Raw genomic sequence first — 18,813 nt, forward strand, 5'->3', positions numbered from 1 at the left:
AACTAACGTGCTGTAGGTTTAAGATAAACCGAAGCTCTTCTCTTGCCTTATTAACAAAAATTACATGATTGCTGTGCTTTCCTCTTAGAATCTCAGCTGCAACTATGACAAAGCTGGAATTTTGAATGAACTTTCTTTCGCTAAGACAGTAATCCTTCAAGAGTTAAGTGGTATTGGTAGTTGTTCACCATTTAATAGATGCATTTCCCTCTTCTCCAGCTCAGTCAACAGAAAATGGAGCTCCAATTACGTTGAGAGAAATTTGTTTTTTATTCACTTCCTCACAAACTCCTCTCAAAGTGATTGGAACTTCATCCTCTCCAGAGGAAGAGAAAGCTTGTAACACACCCCTAAGGTGCCCAGATCAAGACACCTTCCCTTGGGAGCTCATCACAGTCCTGATTCCACTGTACCTACTGTTTTTCAAGTCATTTAGCAGACCCTTTTATAGCTTTTTTCACTTTTAAAATTGTCCTATTCTTGTTTCTTTAGATTTCTTTCAATTTTGAAGATCCAAAATATCACTTGTGAGGCTGTCCGAGGTCCATACTAGAAGACCCAATGGAACTCATTCAAGTCTAGATTATCATCTCTAGGGAAAAGCCTGGATCAGGGTCCAACGGAGCTTCCCAATTACCATTACTAGGAAACTCAAACCTGTAAAAATAGATTGTGCCCTAATGGGATAAGAATGGACATATTTGGTAATACACATACTATGTTTAAAGCTGTGCAGGCACTTTTTTAAAGTCAGAAACACTGTGTTAGACCACTTTTGATATACTGATGACAATTGATGTGGGGTGTCCTTCTGTATATGTGTTGCTTTATTGGTTGATGAAGAATGCTGTTTTGGTTAATGGCCTAGCACAGAGTGAAACCAGGCAGGAAATCCAAACAAAGATAAAGAGAGAGTGGGCGGAGTCAGAGAGATGCCATGTAGCTGCCAAAGGACAAGGACACTCAGGAAATTTAAGACCGTTATCAGTGAGCCACAGCTTTGTGCCCATACACAGATTAATAGAAATGGGTTAATTTAAGACATAAGAGATAGTTAATAAGAAGCCTAAGCTAATAGGCCAAGCAGTGTTGTAATTAATACAGTTTCTGTGTGATGATTCAGGTCTGGGTGACTGGGAACAAAGAGCAGCCTTTGTCTACAGACAATCGCTTTAAAAAGAAAAACTGTAATTCCTCTATCAATGACTATAGTTTGCTTGAGTTTGTTTGTTGTCTTCATTGCACATTTGGTCCAGTTATTTTTTTTATTGATTTTATGGAGCTCTCCATTTTTCTCTGCTCCTTTCCCCTCCCCTTCAAACCCCTCCCATAATTCCCATGCTCCCAATTTAATCAGGAGAGCTTGTCTTTTTCTGCTTCCCATGTAGATTAGATCCATGTATGTCTCTCTAAGGGTCCTCTTTGCTGTCTAGGTTCTCTGAGATTATAAATTGTAGGCAAGTTTTTTTTTTTGCTTTATGTCTAAAAGCCACTTATGAGTGAATACATATTGTATTTGTCTTTCTGGTTCTGGGTTACTTTACTCAATATGGTGTTTTCTAGATCCATCCATTTGCCTGCAAATTTCAAAATGTTTTTTGTTTTATATGTTTTTCTGCTGTGTAAATGTACCATGTTTTTCATATCCATTCTTTGGTCAACGGGCATTTAGGTTGTTTCCAGGTTCTGACTATGACAAACAATGCTGCTACAAACATAGTTGAGCACATGTCCTTGTGGTATGATTGAGCATCCTTTGGGTATATACCCAAAAGTGGTATTGCTGGGTCTTGAAGTAGGTTGTTTCTTATTTTTCTGAGAAATAACCATACTGATATCCAAAGCAGCTGTACCAGTTTGCATTCCCACCAGCAATGTAGGCATTTTCCCTTTGCCCCACAACCTCTCCAGAATAAGCTGTCATCAGTGTTTTTGATCTTGGCCATTCTGACAGATGTAAGATGGTATCTCAGAGTTGTTTTGATTTGTATTTCTCTGATGACTAAGGATGTTGAGCATTTCCTTGAGTGTCTTTCAGCCATTTTAGATTCCTCTGCTGAGAGTTCTCTGTTTAGGTCTGTACCCCATTTTGTTATTAAATTATTTGTTCTTCATGAGCAAGGAAGTCAGGACCATGAGGGGTGCACCCACCCACTGTGACAGTGGAACTGATCTATTGGGAGCTCACCAAGGCCAGCGGGACTGGGACTGAATAAGCATGGGATGAAATCGGACTTTCTGAACGTGGCGGACAATGAAGGCTGATGAGAAGCCAAGGACAATGGCACTAGGTTTTGATCCTAATACATGAACTGGCTTTGTGGGAGCCTAGCCTGTTTGGATGCTCACCTTCCTGGTCCTGGATAGAAGTGGGAGGACCTTGGACTTCCCACAGGGCACGGAATCTGGACTGCTCTTCATTCTCGAGAGGGAGGGTCAATGGACTGGGGGGAGAGAGGGGTAGGGGAATAGGGGGAGGGGGTGATGTGTGCGAGGAGGGGGAGGGAAATGGGAAACGGGGAGGAGGCGGAATTATTTTTTTGCAACAACTAAAAAAAATAAAATAAATAAAAAAAACAACAAAAAAAGAAAGTTAAAAAAATTATTTGTTCTTTTGATGACTAATTTCTTAAGTTCTTTGTATATTTTGGAGATCAGCCCTCTGTCTGACGTGGGGTTGGTGAAGATCTTTTCCCATTCTGTAGGCTGCCGTTTTGTCTTCTTGACCATATCCTTTTGCTTGCAGAAGCTTTTCAGTTTCAGGAGGTCCCATTTATTAGTTGTTTGATCCAGTTTTAAAACAACATTCTCTTATCTGTCTCCATGGCAAGAAAAATTTGAGGAGTACATCTCCATTTTTAATTTTCCCCATTATTTTTACTGTGCATAGCTGTGAGTTTTTATTTGCAGGTGGTGCAGGGTCATTGTGTGCACTTGAACGCAGATGTCAGCAGAGACAAGCTGCATTGGATCCCTGGAAATTATCATTCTAGGCAGTTGTGAGCCTGCTGGTGTGAGTGCTGGGAAGTGAACTCAGGTTCTCTTTAAAAGCAGTACACACTCTTCACCATAGAGACATCTCTCCAATCCCACATTATTTCATTTTTGGTTTTGAATTTTCTGTTTGTTTGCAACACACAGCACAGAGTCTGGTGCAGAATTTGTGTTGTGTGAATGAAGTATATTGCTTGCTAGATGTAAAATTATAAAAACTTTTCTATGACGGAAGTTGAAAAAGAACCTGGGCACACACCTGTAATGGGGGGGGCTCCAAAATGAAGAATCTGAGTTCAAGGTTAGCGTGAGCTATCCACACCTTGTCTCAAAAATACAAATAAAACAAAGTTAAAAGATCCTGTGCTCAACTATACTCAGAAAATAGGGTCAAGAGTGAAATTAATTGATGTTTAGATAAAAGAAAAGTGTTTTTTTATATTTATAAACCTGTAATTATTTAGTCAATGTTAATTAGTTTTCAAATCTCGAGTATTTTGATATTGCTTTCTTCCTCCAGCTACTGCTGCCAATTTTCCCTTAAAAATTATCACATCTTATTGCTTGCTCGGATTCCAAGCATAACTGTTCATATTTAGAAATAACAGTGTCATAACTATATAAAACTGTAATTGTTAGATTAATTAAGACGAGAAGACCACCCACTTGAGGCTTGAATGTCTCCATGTTTTTCTCCTTAGAAAAATAGATGGAAAAAGGTATAAGTCCTGGCAATAAAAAACAAAAGTCTTCTTGTTCAATCAAGACAAAATTCAAAATATTTTTTAATTCAATGCCATTTTCAAGACTGACTTGTTTTTACAAGCAGACCCAGTTAGAAGAAAGAAAGAACTTTGTCCTTGGAATTAAAATATGGTTGTCTAATATTCACCTGAAAGTTTTATATATATTTGATATGCAAAATCTTTGTCACCTCTCAAATTTTCTACACACACGCACACACATACAAAAAAAAGCCCTCTTTAGGTGGGGACTACTGGGCAGGGGCATAAGAAATGAGCAATCTCTCTCTGCCAAAACTCAAGCACTGTGTCAAGAAGCAGGAAGGTTGGATATAAGGCAAAGAGACCAGGGTCCAAGGAAAGATCAGGAGGAGTTGGCAGCAGACCTTAGTGCTCTGCCTGAAAGGAGACAGGGTTTCTGCCACTCACAGAAGAAGACTGGAGCCACCAGGATTTCATTCTCAGCTGACAAACAGTTTAATACATTCTTGAATTATATAGATAGTAAGAAGGATGTGAAAGCATTAGACTCTAAGCTGGAAAGGGGAGATCTGGCATGCTATAACTGGCAAGAGAGCTTGGCAGCCTTAGACATGCCCCGTGCCCCTGGAGATGACCCAGACAGCCTCCGACGGGATGAGAAGCCGACCCTACAGGACACTCTGGGTCCCTAGATGAAGGAACGGAGGACACTGCCATCTCCTTTAGCTTCCTTCACTGTCGCCAGAGGCTTCCAACCCTGATTGTCTGCATTGGTTGGTGTTTAGAAGCCAATCTATTTGCTTTCAATGAGCAAAATAATTTTGCACTTCAGGAGAAAGCCAAAGAAAATGAGCCTATATTATCTCACTGTTCCCTTCTCTTATCTAAATCAAAAGTTCAAAGTGAGATCCCCAGAGGACGTTTGGCAAAGATGTGTAGTTTATTCATCTCTGTAATTTCACTAGATTTTTAACCCTAGATCAAGACAAAACATCGTTCATTAAACTAAATATTTGGACAGTGTTTTCAGAGGTATTTTGTTTGGGTTGTGACGAGTCTCTCTACTCCTTTAACATTGCTTTTTACCAAATTGAGGTTTGCTCAGATCTCCTCAGCTGGCTTGCTCTTGACTTTATGAGTTAAGATATATTGAATCTGTCCCAGCCAGCTCTTCATAAGCCCTCTGGGAGATTTCTCAGACCTTCAGCACAAGGAAGAGGTTCACTTTCCTATGCAAATGATACATTCTTAATTTATTGACTGTCCAAGCCTCCGGAATACCTACTCGTGTTAATAAATTTAATTGAAAACTAAATACAGCTTTGAAAAAAATAACTTATTACAATGGATTATTTTTTCTAGTTACAAACACACTTTTTGTCTGTTTGTAGAGAGATGAGCTAAACACTGGCCTATGTATACTCCTGTCCTTTTGAAAGGCAGGTCCTCTAAAGACCCCAAAGGACCTGATGAGGAAGCCGACTCTCCAGCCTCATCAGTCATGAGCAAATGTTTAGCAGCTATCCATCATGGGCCAGTGGGACCCCTATGATATTCTGGCTCAGCGCTGTTGAGGCTAGAAGCTCCTGATGTCACCAGGACCTGTTTTCTGTCTGCTATCCAGCACTGTCATCCAACCCCAAACTGTACCAACTACCCCAGCTGCTTCTGCACTGCTAAATCTGATGGATCAATGAGAAAACAATCTCTAATCTCCAAATGAGACCTTTTAATTAGGTAAAGTCTATACATCTGAAGTGCATGATATTTAAGACCTCTAGCATCCCAGATATAAAAAAAAAAGTCACTTCAAAATTTCAAACACATTAGATCCCTTATTTGCCATGCCCTCATGAACATACTCGGGCATTACTTCGAAAAATCTACCTAAAGCTAGGCAGCTCTCAGCGAGGAAAACACGTAGCAAATTACAGATGATCTTTTTAGAAAACATTTTCATATGCCCAACACATAAACACACTTTGCTAGCAATGTGTGGATACGAGACAAGTTAGTTCTAAAAGAAGCTCAACAGAAATGTGAATTCGGACAATGCAGATGCTTCTAAAAATAACTCACAGGGCTGGAAAGGGGAGTCAGCAGGAAGTGTGCGTGCTCTGGAAACCTGACCACCAGAGTTCAAGATCCAGTACCCACAGGAAAGTAGGAAGAGAGAGTTAACTCCACAGAGTTCTTGTTGCCTGGTCTCCACATATGTACTATGGCAGATATATCCACATAAAAAAATAAAATTTTAAAACACAATTAAATTATTTACAAACTTTTTAGGGAATGGCTCAGTGGTCAAGATAAGCCAGGTTTGGTTTGTAACCGCAGTCCCAGAGGCTCCAATGCCTCTCTATACACATGGTGCACAGATACACATGTAGACGAAGCACCCATACACATAAATAAAATAAGTATCTGTCTTACTTCAGATTACCAAAACTCCGTAAGTGGGGCTCTTCGGAAGTTAATTTAGAATTCATTTTATAAGACCAGGATTATTCAGCTGCCCAAATCAGACAATTATACTATTAAAAATCTAAAGGTAATACCTTTTATGGATACTTGGGGAAGAATTCTTTAACAAAGTTTTACCAAATTAATTCAATAGCATATTTAAAAGAATTCTATGCCGTGATAAAGTGAGATTTATTCTTGAATGCAAGGATGGTTAAATACACAATTATCAATCACTGTACTATGTCAATCATATCAACAAAATACAGAGAAAATTATGATTTTTCTTAGCTGACATTATAAAAACCACTTGGCAAGACGCATGATCCCCTCGTGATGAAAACAAACGGGAGACAGAGAGGCACCCATGGCAATCAAACGTTCCTTTTGCCCAGAACAATAACTTCTGATTTTAAATTCTTATTTTATGTTTTATGGGTGTTTGGCCTGCATGTATGTCTGTATCATGTATGTTCCCGGTGCTCATGGAGTCCAGAAGAGGGACTCAGATCACATGGAACAGGAGTTACAGATGGTTGTGAGCCACTGTGTGACCACGGAGCCACCTCTCCAGCCCCTGACATGAGATGGGACTTACCTGCATCAATGAAGACCATGTTCAGTAAAAATTCCTGTGACGGGTACTTACCTTCCAGAATTTTCTTGAACTCTCTGAACCATATGTCGCAGTGGTCTTCACTCAAGTTGATAAGATCAAGCGTAGAATCCTTTAGCTTGTTTGGCTGCTCCTTCATGCAGATGAAAAGGGTGATACCCAGGAGCGTGCCTTGGCCCGACTGCTTCACAGAGCAGCGCCGCTTCAGCTTCACGGAAAATATGCCTTCCAGTTCTATGGACTCTTCTCTGCCTGGCGGGTGACACTTGGAACCTCCTAAAGAGAGATTAAACTCTCAGTCAAAACCGTTGCTTCCCTATTTCAAGTGTATAAAAATGTTTGAAACCCGCAGAATTTTAATCACTTGGAATTTTACGCTTTTGCCTTTTTTTTCAACCTCAGTCTCAGCATGAGTTAGAAATTAGAGAGATGAAAAATCAATTTCCTCAAAGATAATGAAAACCTGAAGTGCATGGCACAGAGTCTCTGTCACACAAGGCTTATGACCTTCAGAATCTTAAAAACGCACAATGTATAAACAAACATACAAATAGCCATAGACAAAGCAACCTTTTAGTAAGAAATTAGCAGCATGACAGTGATTCCTAATACTGAAAAAGTGAAAAACACAGACTTTGCTCCTGCACATGAGTCTATGATAGCTTGTTAAAGCAGAGGAAAGACCTTTAAATGTGCATATGACATGAAAGCAGAAAAGAGCGGTTTAGGGGGAAGAGACGGCAAGAAGATGGTAGAGGGGATGAAGAAAGATACTGGGGAGCCATGAATGAGAATAAAGTATACCATATACTTATATTTGCACACACACACACACACACACACACACACATATATATATATATGACTTTGTATGCTAGCTTTAAATTTTATTTAAGGGTAAAAAGTGCACGGGGTTGGAGATGTGTCTCAGAAAAGAACAGACTCTGATGCTCTTGTAGAGAATTCACAAGTCCTCGGCTCCAGTTCCAAGAGCTCCCACACCCTGTTCAGGCTTTTATGGGCATCAGGCATACATGCAGCTTCTATACATAGGTATGTAGGCAAAACATTTATACACGCAAAATAAAATAAACAATTTTTTAAGAAATTAAAAGTACATGTCTTAAAAGTTTTTAGGTTCACCTCTGACCATGAATCAGAAAACAAGTGTGGTAAATGAGCGCTTACAGGAGAATGGATTTATACTTTGAAACAACTATGTCAGACAGTAAAGAATAGCAGAGACCGGCTTGACACAATCAGAGTGCACATGAGGCTGTCCCTTGGAGTGGACACCGTACATCATAGTGTCTGGCAGGGTTTCCAGCCACAGGACAGGACAGAGGGCAGTAGTGGGGCTTATGGTCACAGCGTTGATTGAACAGGAGTGAGTGCTTCACAAGGGCCAAGCTGATCACAGATCACAGGGACCACACTGCACCCGAGAACGTTGTAGAGGACTACAGCAGCGCGGAGCTCTGGCCTGAGCCAGGAATTGCCTTGCACTGTGTGGAAGGCCAGAGGAGGAAGAGCTAGCTACTAGAGAGACTAAGTTCATAAGGCTCAGAAATCACACAGGTGTCCCTACCAGGCAAAGTAGCAGAAGACAGATATCCACGGGGCATGGGGACAGCATTTAGAAAAGTTTCTCATCAATGCTTGATTGCAGGCTGATAGGGTTCTCTTAACAAGGCTGAAAAGCAAGCCTTGGAGGAGCCACACTGTTCCCAGTAAATCAGACATGTGAGGGCATTCATGGGCACATTAAAACATCCAGTATCTCCAACAGCCAACCCCACATAATAGCATATACAAAGATGCACGTATGTGCGTGTGTGCGTACGATTGGGTATAGGAGGAAACATGAGGAGAGCTAGCACACAGGAAGGGCAGGGCTGCTGAAGCAGCAAAGGGCGGAGAAAGGCTCACGCTCTTCGGTGTCAGGGCTTCCTGCAACCTGGGAAGAAACTCTCCAATGAAGACAGGTGTATGTGTTCTGCAGGTTTAATTGCCAAGACTGCTTTCTAAGCTTCATCAAGAATGGTGACCTCATCTCCTAACCACCAAATAAAATATAGCCTGACTGACAGTGAGCACATGCAAGCTCCTGGAGGGAAAAATGGAGAAGAACATCTCTTTTCTCCATAATTAGGCAGAAGGATCAGGCAAACGAAAAGTCCATTTTTCAAACCTGTCATTTTTAGAAGGCTCAGGTTTCTGGTCTGGCTGCAATCTAGTGCTCCAATCCTTTGGTGACTTAATCAACACATTCACTGTATCAGTGCCAATGCCTTTTCTCTAAACATCCAGACATTATACGTCATAGAAAGTAAGAAACCATATGATGATAGTCGCCACCCAAACTGATCAGTAGAGTGAGCCTGTTAGACGTGAAGTCATTCACACACACACACACACACTTTTCTACAGATGCCCACCAAACACCCTCCGTCATTCAGGAGGACTTTCTTCAAGCAGAGACTTCTCACACTGCCATGCTCGGGATGGATTGTTCACATGTCAAAAATAAAGGACCTTGTGTAACTTTCATTTCTGTAGGCTATATGCATCTGCATTAACGTTTGGAAAATTAAAGCTAGACATTTTAAAGCACACAAACACAAAGACTGTCTATCACCACCTTTGCTACTTCTGATTATCTAGTCTTTCTGGCTAACTGCTTAGGACATAAACAAAAAGACATAGCTGACGAAGGAGTGAGAGGGAGAACCCCAACTGCATTATAGGCTAGAGCACAATGGACTTATAAGATTCCAAAGAATCAACTGAATCTGTAGACATAATGAAAAATGCAGACATATGTCTATATCCAAAAACACGTATAAGGAAAAAAGAAATTGCATACAAATTAGCATCTTGTACTCTGAATAAGTTAGCAACAATTGATGCCAGAATTGAAGGAAGGAGGGAAGTCATTCAAAACTGACTGGAAGACAAACCGAGTAGCGGGAGCTATGGCAAGTTCCAAGACTACATATCTTGCAGGTCTACTATCTCCCTTCAAGAATATTTATCATACGACTTTAAGCCAAAATCTCAGTAGACATTTTTCTGTTTGGATGAGCAAGGAACCAAATCAAATGATGTTCAAGTTCTCTTGGGAGAGCAGACTTCGTTAGGGAGAAAAGGTTTCTCCAAGGAAGACAACTGCCTGCCCTGGCAGGTGTCATTTGTGGAATGGCAATCTTTTCCATTCTAGAAAGAGAAACAAGTGGGCCAGAGAAATATGTCTCTGCACTTGAAAATCCACTAATGTGGCAATGGTGGTGGATCCAAACTAAGTGGAAATGAGTGAAAGGTGGTCAAGAACTTACCAATCATTTGAAGAGATGGAGCCCTATCCAATAATTATCGCAATTATATAAATTAAGTTTGAAATGTGTCAAGTATACCAAGACAGTTAGATCAAGCTAGTTGGCCTAAAAATTATTTAATCACTTTAAAGTCCCAAAGATTCATAAAGAAAAGTCACAAAGAGAGCAAAGGCCAAAGGGAGATATTTGCAATGCTTTCATGGAAAATTACATAAAAGACTCAAGCAGGCATTCCACAAAAGAAGGAATGCGAATCGACCAGCAAACATATGAAAAAGTTCAACCTCATTAGTAATCAAAGAAATGCAAATTTAAACAACAAGACACCACTCACTGCCTTTTAGATTGGCATGGGATCAAAAGTAAGGGTGGGTGATGGTATAGCTAAAGGGAAGCAGCCTTGGTGCTGGCGAGAAGGCACAAATGGAAGCTGCTGGGGAACACGTTGGGAGAACCTATCAAAAGATCTCCAAATGTTAATTGCCGCAGTACCCGTAACAGCAGAACTATCTAAGGCCACAGTAGCGTCCGACAGTTGGAGGATGGCTGATGGAATCATGGCTGCCTTCGGTAGCTCTTAACTGAACAGGTTTCATTGCTGTGTCCCCATCCCAAAAGACAGTGATGCTAAGAAGAATGAGTGCTTGCAATAAAAGCAAATTACACAGTTGTGTGTGAGTAGGGGGTGGGGCTTGATCCCATTTACATAATACTCACAAAGAACAGAAGAAATAGCCACAGGAAATAGCGAACATCAGTCACCTTTTAAGAGAGATAAGATCAGGAACATGAGGTTGAGTTTTTCTTATAAATTTTCATTAGATTTGCCTTCCAGCAAACAGCAGGACATGTAATCTTAAGCATAGAAAAGGAAAAAAAAAAATTGGGGGCATGGTGGCTCAGTGGGGAAAGAGGCTTGCCTCCAAGGCTGTCAGCAAATTCTGAGCAACTCCTGATGGGGCAACTCCTGAAAATTGTCCCCTGAAGTCCTCCTGACACCCTCACACATGCTCCCTGATGGAAGAAGGGGGAGAGAGGAGGAGGGAAGGAAGGAGGGAATGAGGGAGGGAAAAAGGGAAAACGCATGGTTTTAATCAGAAATTTTATTTTTCAGAATTTATTCCAAAAGAATAAATAATAAACACAACTGAAGTAAACGAAAGCTCCCCCAAGTGTTGTTTAGATAAAACTTGGAAACAATTTAAATGTGCAATAGTAGAATGTGATAGAAACACGTCAATGCAGCAAAAGACTATAGCACAATTACAATTTAGCCTTCCCAGTAGAAAGGGGTTCTAAAAAGCATGTTGGTATTCTTGGCTTTTAAATGTTTTTATCTTAAGGCTCCAGCCTAAATGTTTTACCATCAAAGTGGGTGGTGTTTAGCTGTACCTTTTTATTTGTTAAAGTTTGTAAGCTATAAGCCGTAAACCTACCGGCTTTAGAAGTGAGGTTAATGAAGGTCTCTTCCAGAACCCAGTGGAAAGCCCTCGGGCTAGCCTTAGGAAAGGCTAAAGGTTCTGGAGATTATCTGATGGGCTGAACTGAAAATCTTAGGTCATTATTGCTTCTCAGCCGCTACTCCAGGACACCCTTTGGACACTCTCAGGTTACACGGATACTTATAACAAACACGAGTAAAGAACAAAAGACGACAAATTTTTATGTTGCAGAAGGAAGTCGCAACTCAATAAAGACTGACCAGCTGTCTGAATCTCTGCAAGGATTACTTTAAGAATGATGTGGATTTCTTCTGTTCTACAGAGGAATCACAAAAAGGCTTCTGAAAACAAGGAAGCTATTTTAAGTGTTGGATGAGAGGGTAAGGGCTGAAATCTGCTTGAATTCTCCTCTAAGGGCCTGAGCTGACTCACTCTGGCCACTCCTGGGACAGTGCCAGTTTCTGACCCAAAGCAAAGGTTTTCATAATCACACGCGAAAACCGTATTTCCACGAACAACCTGACACAAGCAGACTGGAGGGAAGAGCCGAAAGAAGCAGCTGGTCTCTTGGCATGAGTCTTAAAAAAGTTTGACTTCCACCTTAAGTGGTACCTTGGTTGCGGGGAAAACTCTGGAGTCAAACTTTAGAAATCGCATTTGACCTCAGGAGACACAAATACGGAAATGATCTCAGAGGCATCGCTTTCGGGCTACTCATGTTAGCTCCTCACAGACCGCGGCGGACAGCTCTGCTTGGTGGCATGTGGCTTATTATTTGAAATCTATTGGCTCGTTAGGATCATATTGGTTGTTGCTAGCCGCTTCAGAACACTAACTGTCCTCTCGTATTACTTACAGAGATACTGGGACCATCTGTTCTTGCAAGGGATTTAAGTATGCGTCTATTGGATAGCATGCTATTTATTTAATTCAGTGCCCACTTCCTATTGTATCTTCTTGGGGGGGGGAGGGGGAGCCAATTTAATTACAGGAATAAAGATAACCTTTCCTGGCAGGTTACCCTGTCACCATGAGAGCAGAGCAGAACCTGCTCAAAGTGGGTTACAGAGGCCAGTAAGGAGGGCAAAGCCCCATGATACTCGAGGATACCGAGCAAAGGTCTAACAAAAATAGGACAGTGAGTGGCACTTTTAAAAATATTACTGTAAGCCCGGGGCTTGTCGGCATCAATCTTGGCACATCTGCCTGATGCGGACCGTAAACAGGATTAGAGCTGGGCTTCTCTGCCTGGTGCTAATTGTGGTCACAGTTCCCCCACATGTCCACTTTTTAAAACGCTGCCTGGAAAACAAAACAAAACGAAAACCCCCAGCCTGCTGGATAGATGGCTCCGGCACAGCACCCTGGACGCACACCGTCATTATTGTGGGCAATATGATGCCACCTAACAGGTTTTTTGGTTTGGTTTTTTTTTTTTTGTCTTGGCTCTTCAGAATTACTTATCTAATCCCCTAATTAAAAATACAAAATTCTGTTTGAATACACCACATACTGAGATAAATCTGTGAAGCAAGGGACCAATAAATTTGAAGACACTCTAATTGTAAGAAGAAAACACAACGTAATTGTTAATAATCAGGTTAAACTACGGTTTAGACAAATAGGGCCGACCCTGTTGTCAGCTGAAAACCTGCCTCAATGCATTGCTGCCCTGGAGAATGTGGCAAAGCGTTTGTTAGCAGAGAGGCTCAGAGTCCCTAAACACGCCCGCATATCAAAATGCGAATTTGGAGAGCTAGCATTCCTGTCTAGTAAAAAGATACAGAAACTTTTATCTTATTTTGAGAGAAAAACAGATTTCCAATCCGCTACCAATCTCACATTTTCACTAGATCAAATTTAATATTAATGACGATGTTCCTGCTTCTGGGTTTCTTCCATTCTTTTATTTCAGTCAAGTGTAAGCACCTCAAAGACGTCTCTTAAGATTATAAACATTCGAGACTATAAAGGCATTTTTGCATCAAGTTAACAATGAACTAAAGAAAAGTCAAGGAAATTTAAATATTCTCTTGTTGTTTGAACATATAAACATGCCAATTCTTTATTCAGAACAAGACTCACATTGTAGGAAGTGAAATAATTTAAAAGACAGTCTATATTTAATCATAATTATTACAACATTGGCATTAGAAAATATAGCATTGGTTAAAATATTAGGCAATGACTCTAATTCCACACAATCTTTTATGCTAAATCTATTTCTTGATATAAAGTATATTCACATTCCAGATACCTTGGCCAATTCTGAGAGATCAGTTTTCTCTAAATCTCTGCAACACAAAAACATTTAAATTTTCTTGACTTTTCATAAGAGACATATTGGAGGTGCTTAGACTTCTAGAAAGCACAGACACAAGAGAATTTCTATGCTATTGAAGATGGCACTTCTCCATGTCCGCCGTGTTGACATCTATTGCAGAAGCAATAGTGGGTGACTAGATCCCTGCTTCTCGCGAGACCACAGACAAGACCATTCACTTTGACTAATAATCACCAGCCTCCTCTACTAGTGGTCCTTGATGAGGAAGAAGGCTGTTTATTAATGTTTAAATCCCATATGCCAAGGATGGCTCTCTCCAGGGAAGCCCAGACGCTACCCGAGATGTGGCTGATCTCCCCATTAGTCAGGGAACACCATCTCTACGCAAAAGACCAACTGACCGGGAATGTATCTCAGAGGACAGAGCGCTTGCATGGCATGTAGGAAGCCCTCCTTGGGTTCGGCCACAGAAGCACATAATCAGGTGTCAGAGTACACATTTGTAATCCCAACGCCCAGAAGGTGGAGACAGTAGTAGTACCAGAAATTGAAGACTATGAGAGTTCAAGGCCAGGCTGAGCAAAAGACCGCTGACAAGGAAGGCTTATAGCATTTGGTCATAGCTATTTGCCCAGGGTTCTCTGGAAAATGAACAAAACTAGTCAAAGAAAACAACGGAAAGTGTCTAAAATAAAAAACAAGATTTTGTAGCTATGACTCCAGTCCCACAAATCTTCTATGCTAAAGCTATTTCTTGATATAACGTTTATATCAAGTTTTCTAAAAGATGTGGGCTTTACAGCTTCCTATCATAATGGAATTTTCTGGAGAGACTGACAAGGATTATTAGTATGTTTGACTTTTAAAAAGTAATCTAAAATAAAATGCATTAAGATCCTAAAACTCTAACACAGGAGTCAGTTTTCCAAATGGTCATTTTATAAAAAATCATGCAAGAATAATTGCTCTGCTCAAACAGCAGGATGAGATCAATTAATTGAAACTGTTGTGATTCCACACTATAACTCCCCGTTGAGAAGCCAGTACTTGGTGTGTTGGCTGTGGTTTCAGAGTGGTGGTTACAGGGGATATGACGTGATTTCCTTTCCTACACCTGAGTGAAGCTGGATCTTCCTCAATGCATCAACCAAGACAAATGCTCCCAACAGACTGAAGCAGAAGAGGGAGACGCCAATGCCATTCCCTAGCCCACCAGATGTTAACGAGACTCCCAAAGCTATAGGACAGTCCAAAGGGTAGCACGGCTATTGTGTTGTTTGGAGAAATGTCTTAAATAATTAAATAAGTATGCTATTTATATGAATATATAGTAGACTTACTACTATCATATTTCTTTCCTGTGATGCTGGGCATCCAATCTAGGGCCTTCCATATGTCAGGCAAACATTGTTGAGCTATACCCCCAGGCCTTTAGTTAATATTTTAAAATGTATTTTATTTATAACATAACAAAAAATCAGTGGATCTAACTCATATAAATTGTGGTCTTCAATAATTTATCGTTTCTCCAAATCAAAGTTTAGAACCCCTGATTTGCATAGAAGACACAACCTGAAGAACATGCTTTAATCTGTTTTTGTATTAAATAGCTACAGTTTTATTGTTATTGTTGGATTTTTTAGGTTTCTTTTATATATGAAAACTGATGAAATATAATAACACTTCAAGTTATTTCAGATTCATAGCATGATTTTATGCAACACAATCAGGCATTGTCATTCCTTCAAGAAGGGTACATGGACCACTTCTGCTGGGACCATTGATTGTTCACCTTATTGTCTTCCTGTCCCCTTGTATTCTTTCCTATGTCACTTCCATCTTGATCCCTTAATAGAAACACTGATAAATCCAAGGGCGGAGGGTTCTACAAATGCCATTCACAGGAGATATGAAATTAATGGATCCACTCTAATCTCATAATCAAGCTAATTCTTGGCCTTATCAGTTCATATATGTTTATCAGGTTGTACACGCTGGTAACTTATATCACACCAGATGCCTGTCAGACGGATTCTCTGTGCGTCTCAAGAGGACTTGTTCTGCTAGTATGTTCATGCCCGTTCTCATCTGTGCTTTCTGTATCCCAGTACTTCGCTCTGTGCTTCAGAAATAGGTCAGCCTCCTAATAAATACTGATTGTGAGCATAGCCACAGCGATCAAATGAATCCTAATCACACCATGCACATGGCCACCTCTGAACCTTTGCTCCTTCATTTCCTGGCAAACGGAAGGCCTTCTTGACTCCAGTCTCTTCAAACATTAACCAGCTCTCAAAGCACATTAGGTCAGTATTCCCAGGAATACCCTTCACTGCTGAGTCCTTCTAAATCCTCCAATCCAGAACTACCTAAGAGTCACACACCAGCTTCTACTGACAGCATTCTGTTCATTTTCTGTGCATGTTCTCTACACTAATCAAATGATTCAAAACTTATACCACAGTTACAGCTAAATTAGAATGCAGGAGTTTAAGGCAAGCACAAAAGCTTTATTCTTTTATTTGATCATTTTGGACATTGACTATATCCCAGATATTTCTTTTCCATATTGAAGTGCTGTTATTTTTTTCACTTGACCTTATGGTCAACCACCTGTTTGAGAAGAGCTAGAGTTCCTTGGGTTTTTGCCCTTCAACTTGCTAGCCTGGGATCTGGGACAACGATGATAATGTCTTCTATTGGGGTGTGTACTATCTACTTTATCAACACTGCTACTTGATGCTTGGCAGGATCAAGTCAGGGGAAGTAAGGCTTGTTTTGACTCATACTGTGAAGAATGCAGGCCATGACGACAGGAAGGTATGGGGTATGCCACATTTCGGCTGCTTCAGATCAACAGTCAGGAAGCAAAGAGGTGTCATCTGGACAGAGCCAGCTGGGCAATACCATAAATCCTGACCTCTCATTGTCCTCCAGTGACCTGCTTTCTCCAATTACGCCCCACCTCCTAAAGGTTCCCCAACCTCCCCCCAAACAGTGTCACCAGCAGGGAACCAAGTTGAAACACAGGTGCCCATGGCTACCTTTTACATTTAAACTATAATGGATTTTGAGGAAGGTGGTCTGAACATGGGCTTGGAGCTAAGCCAAGACAACACTTTAATTCCACAGTCCAAGCCAATTTGCTCTTCCTCTTTCTGGAAGACCTCAGGCTAGTCACACCTTCTTTGCTTTCAATTATGGCATTAGTGTCCACCAATGTGATGCTAGTGCAAGCTAGTTGTCCCTTGGCCTTACAGAACTCACAGGGAGTTCATATAGCCTTTTATATTATTATCCCAACGCTCCTGCTAGTTAAAAACACTGCAAGGTTCGACTTATCCTTCCCTCTTCCATGTAATTTCACTTTTGAGACTATCATTTGAGCCCATAAAATTATTAGAATAGCTAAATATTTGCTTCTGTCCAACTTTACTCCTCACAAGCAGATTTGAATTGTTGGAAGACAGCAGAACCATTGCCAGAGAGATAGAAGAAATTTTCCACCTAGAGGACAGGACTTCGAGCCAGAATGGTGTTCATCTATGAACCAGAATGACCAGGAGCAAGATGCCAAAATTCTGACCCTGTGTTAAAGGCTAGAAAAGAGGCATGCAGTCTCCTAAGACCTGCTCTTAGGAGCCCCTTTCACCAATGCCGAGGCAAAACTGTGGGTAAATGGACCTCTGTGTGGCTAAGATGGTGGATGACAGGAAGGAGGAAGAGAAATTAAAGAGAGATTTCTAGAAGCCATGTACATTGAACATCCAAAGCAAATATTGAATTCACATAATCCATGATCATATAAAATATTTGAAAATATTTATTTACTACCTGATTAATATTTGCAAGCCTAAGATTTATGGAAACACAGCAAGGGAGAAGTAATTGGATTATAGCTTATCATGCTATTTTTAATCCAACTTAATAGTCAAGACAAAGTTCATATTTATTTTTGATATGCTAAACAGTGGTATGATATGAGCTTTTATTTCATTTCTACCATTAAAAGCTTATCAATGACAAATGTATCTGAGTTTTGATTTGTTTCTGACATTTAAAAAAGTCTCAAGTAAATGCAATATGAATGGTTCATTAAGGAAGAGAACTGATAAGAAAATTATCTATAAAATGTAGTCAAATTTGCGAACTCTAAATTATTTATTTTCAATCACAACTGGTTTCAAACTAGAAAAATTTTAAGAGAAATATGATTTAATAAAGTAAATGTATGTTAATAAAAAACTTTAAAATAAATTTCATACATTAAGCGAGTGGCAAATTGGTATAATCTAGGCTCTTATCTACAAGAAACATGCTGCTCCTTACTTTCACATTTGAAATATAATCACGGTTTCAAAGTCATTTCGGAATAAAACCAGAGCTCGATTTCTTCCTTTGAAGAGTACTTAAAAATTTAAAGAACGTACTGTTAAAAATAAGTTTGATGTTTTTAACTTAATCCTCCATGCACGGTATTTATACAATATGAGCTCCACTCAAAAAAAATGGTTTTAAAATAGATTTTTCTGCAAGTCTTTTATATAATCTCGATCACACAGCACAAGAGGCTAACACTAAAGATAGAAGCAGGGGGATATTGCTCGATAAGGTGGGGTGTTTTAAAGAAAGCAAATCCTCCAGATCACGTATTGTACATGTTTAGCTGGGCTGGGTAGCAAGTGAAGAGCATAAAATGGCTGACAGGGTCTCAGCAAGCCTGCTTCTCCTCTGGGCTGTGACGCTACCGTCGGTTTTTTTAGAGAGATAAATTTGATATCAATACAATATGACAGAACTGCATCAAACCTTAATTTCACTCACAGTGAGAAGTCGCAGGATTAAATAACACTGTGCAGTCTTTCAGAAAAGTTTATTGCTTCCAGATGGATTCAAGTTTCCTTTCAGCCCTGATTACATCTAATATGCACAGGGTGCCAACATTATAAAGGAC

The 18,813-nt window shown here is 40.2% G+C and overlaps 1 protein-coding gene across 5 annotated transcripts in view; it reads right to left on the minus strand.

Moving 5' to 3' along the window:
* The window catches only part of Cerkl (ceramide kinase like), a 126,821-nt gene that overhangs the window by 80,757 nt on the left and 27,251 nt on the right, over positions 1-18,813 (minus strand). For all 5 annotated transcript variants that reach the window (XR_005973241.1, XR_005973242.1, XR_005973243.1 and 2 more), the window contains exon 3: positions 6,832-7,074. Coding sequence is in view for 1 of the 5 variants with exons in the window: in XM_041639798.1 (XP_041495732.1) it covers positions 6,832-7,074 (243 nt within the window). In the remaining 4 variants the exon portion in view is untranslated. The remainder of the gene's footprint in view (positions 1-6,831; positions 7,075-18,813) is intronic.

This window comes from Microtus oregoni, unplaced genomic scaffold (assembly GCF_018167655.1).
Source record: "Microtus oregoni isolate MIOR12 unplaced genomic scaffold, Mior012 000060F_ref0000265, whole genome shotgun sequence".
NCBI classification, from domain to species: domain Eukaryota; kingdom Metazoa; phylum Chordata; class Mammalia; order Rodentia; family Cricetidae; genus Microtus; species Microtus oregoni.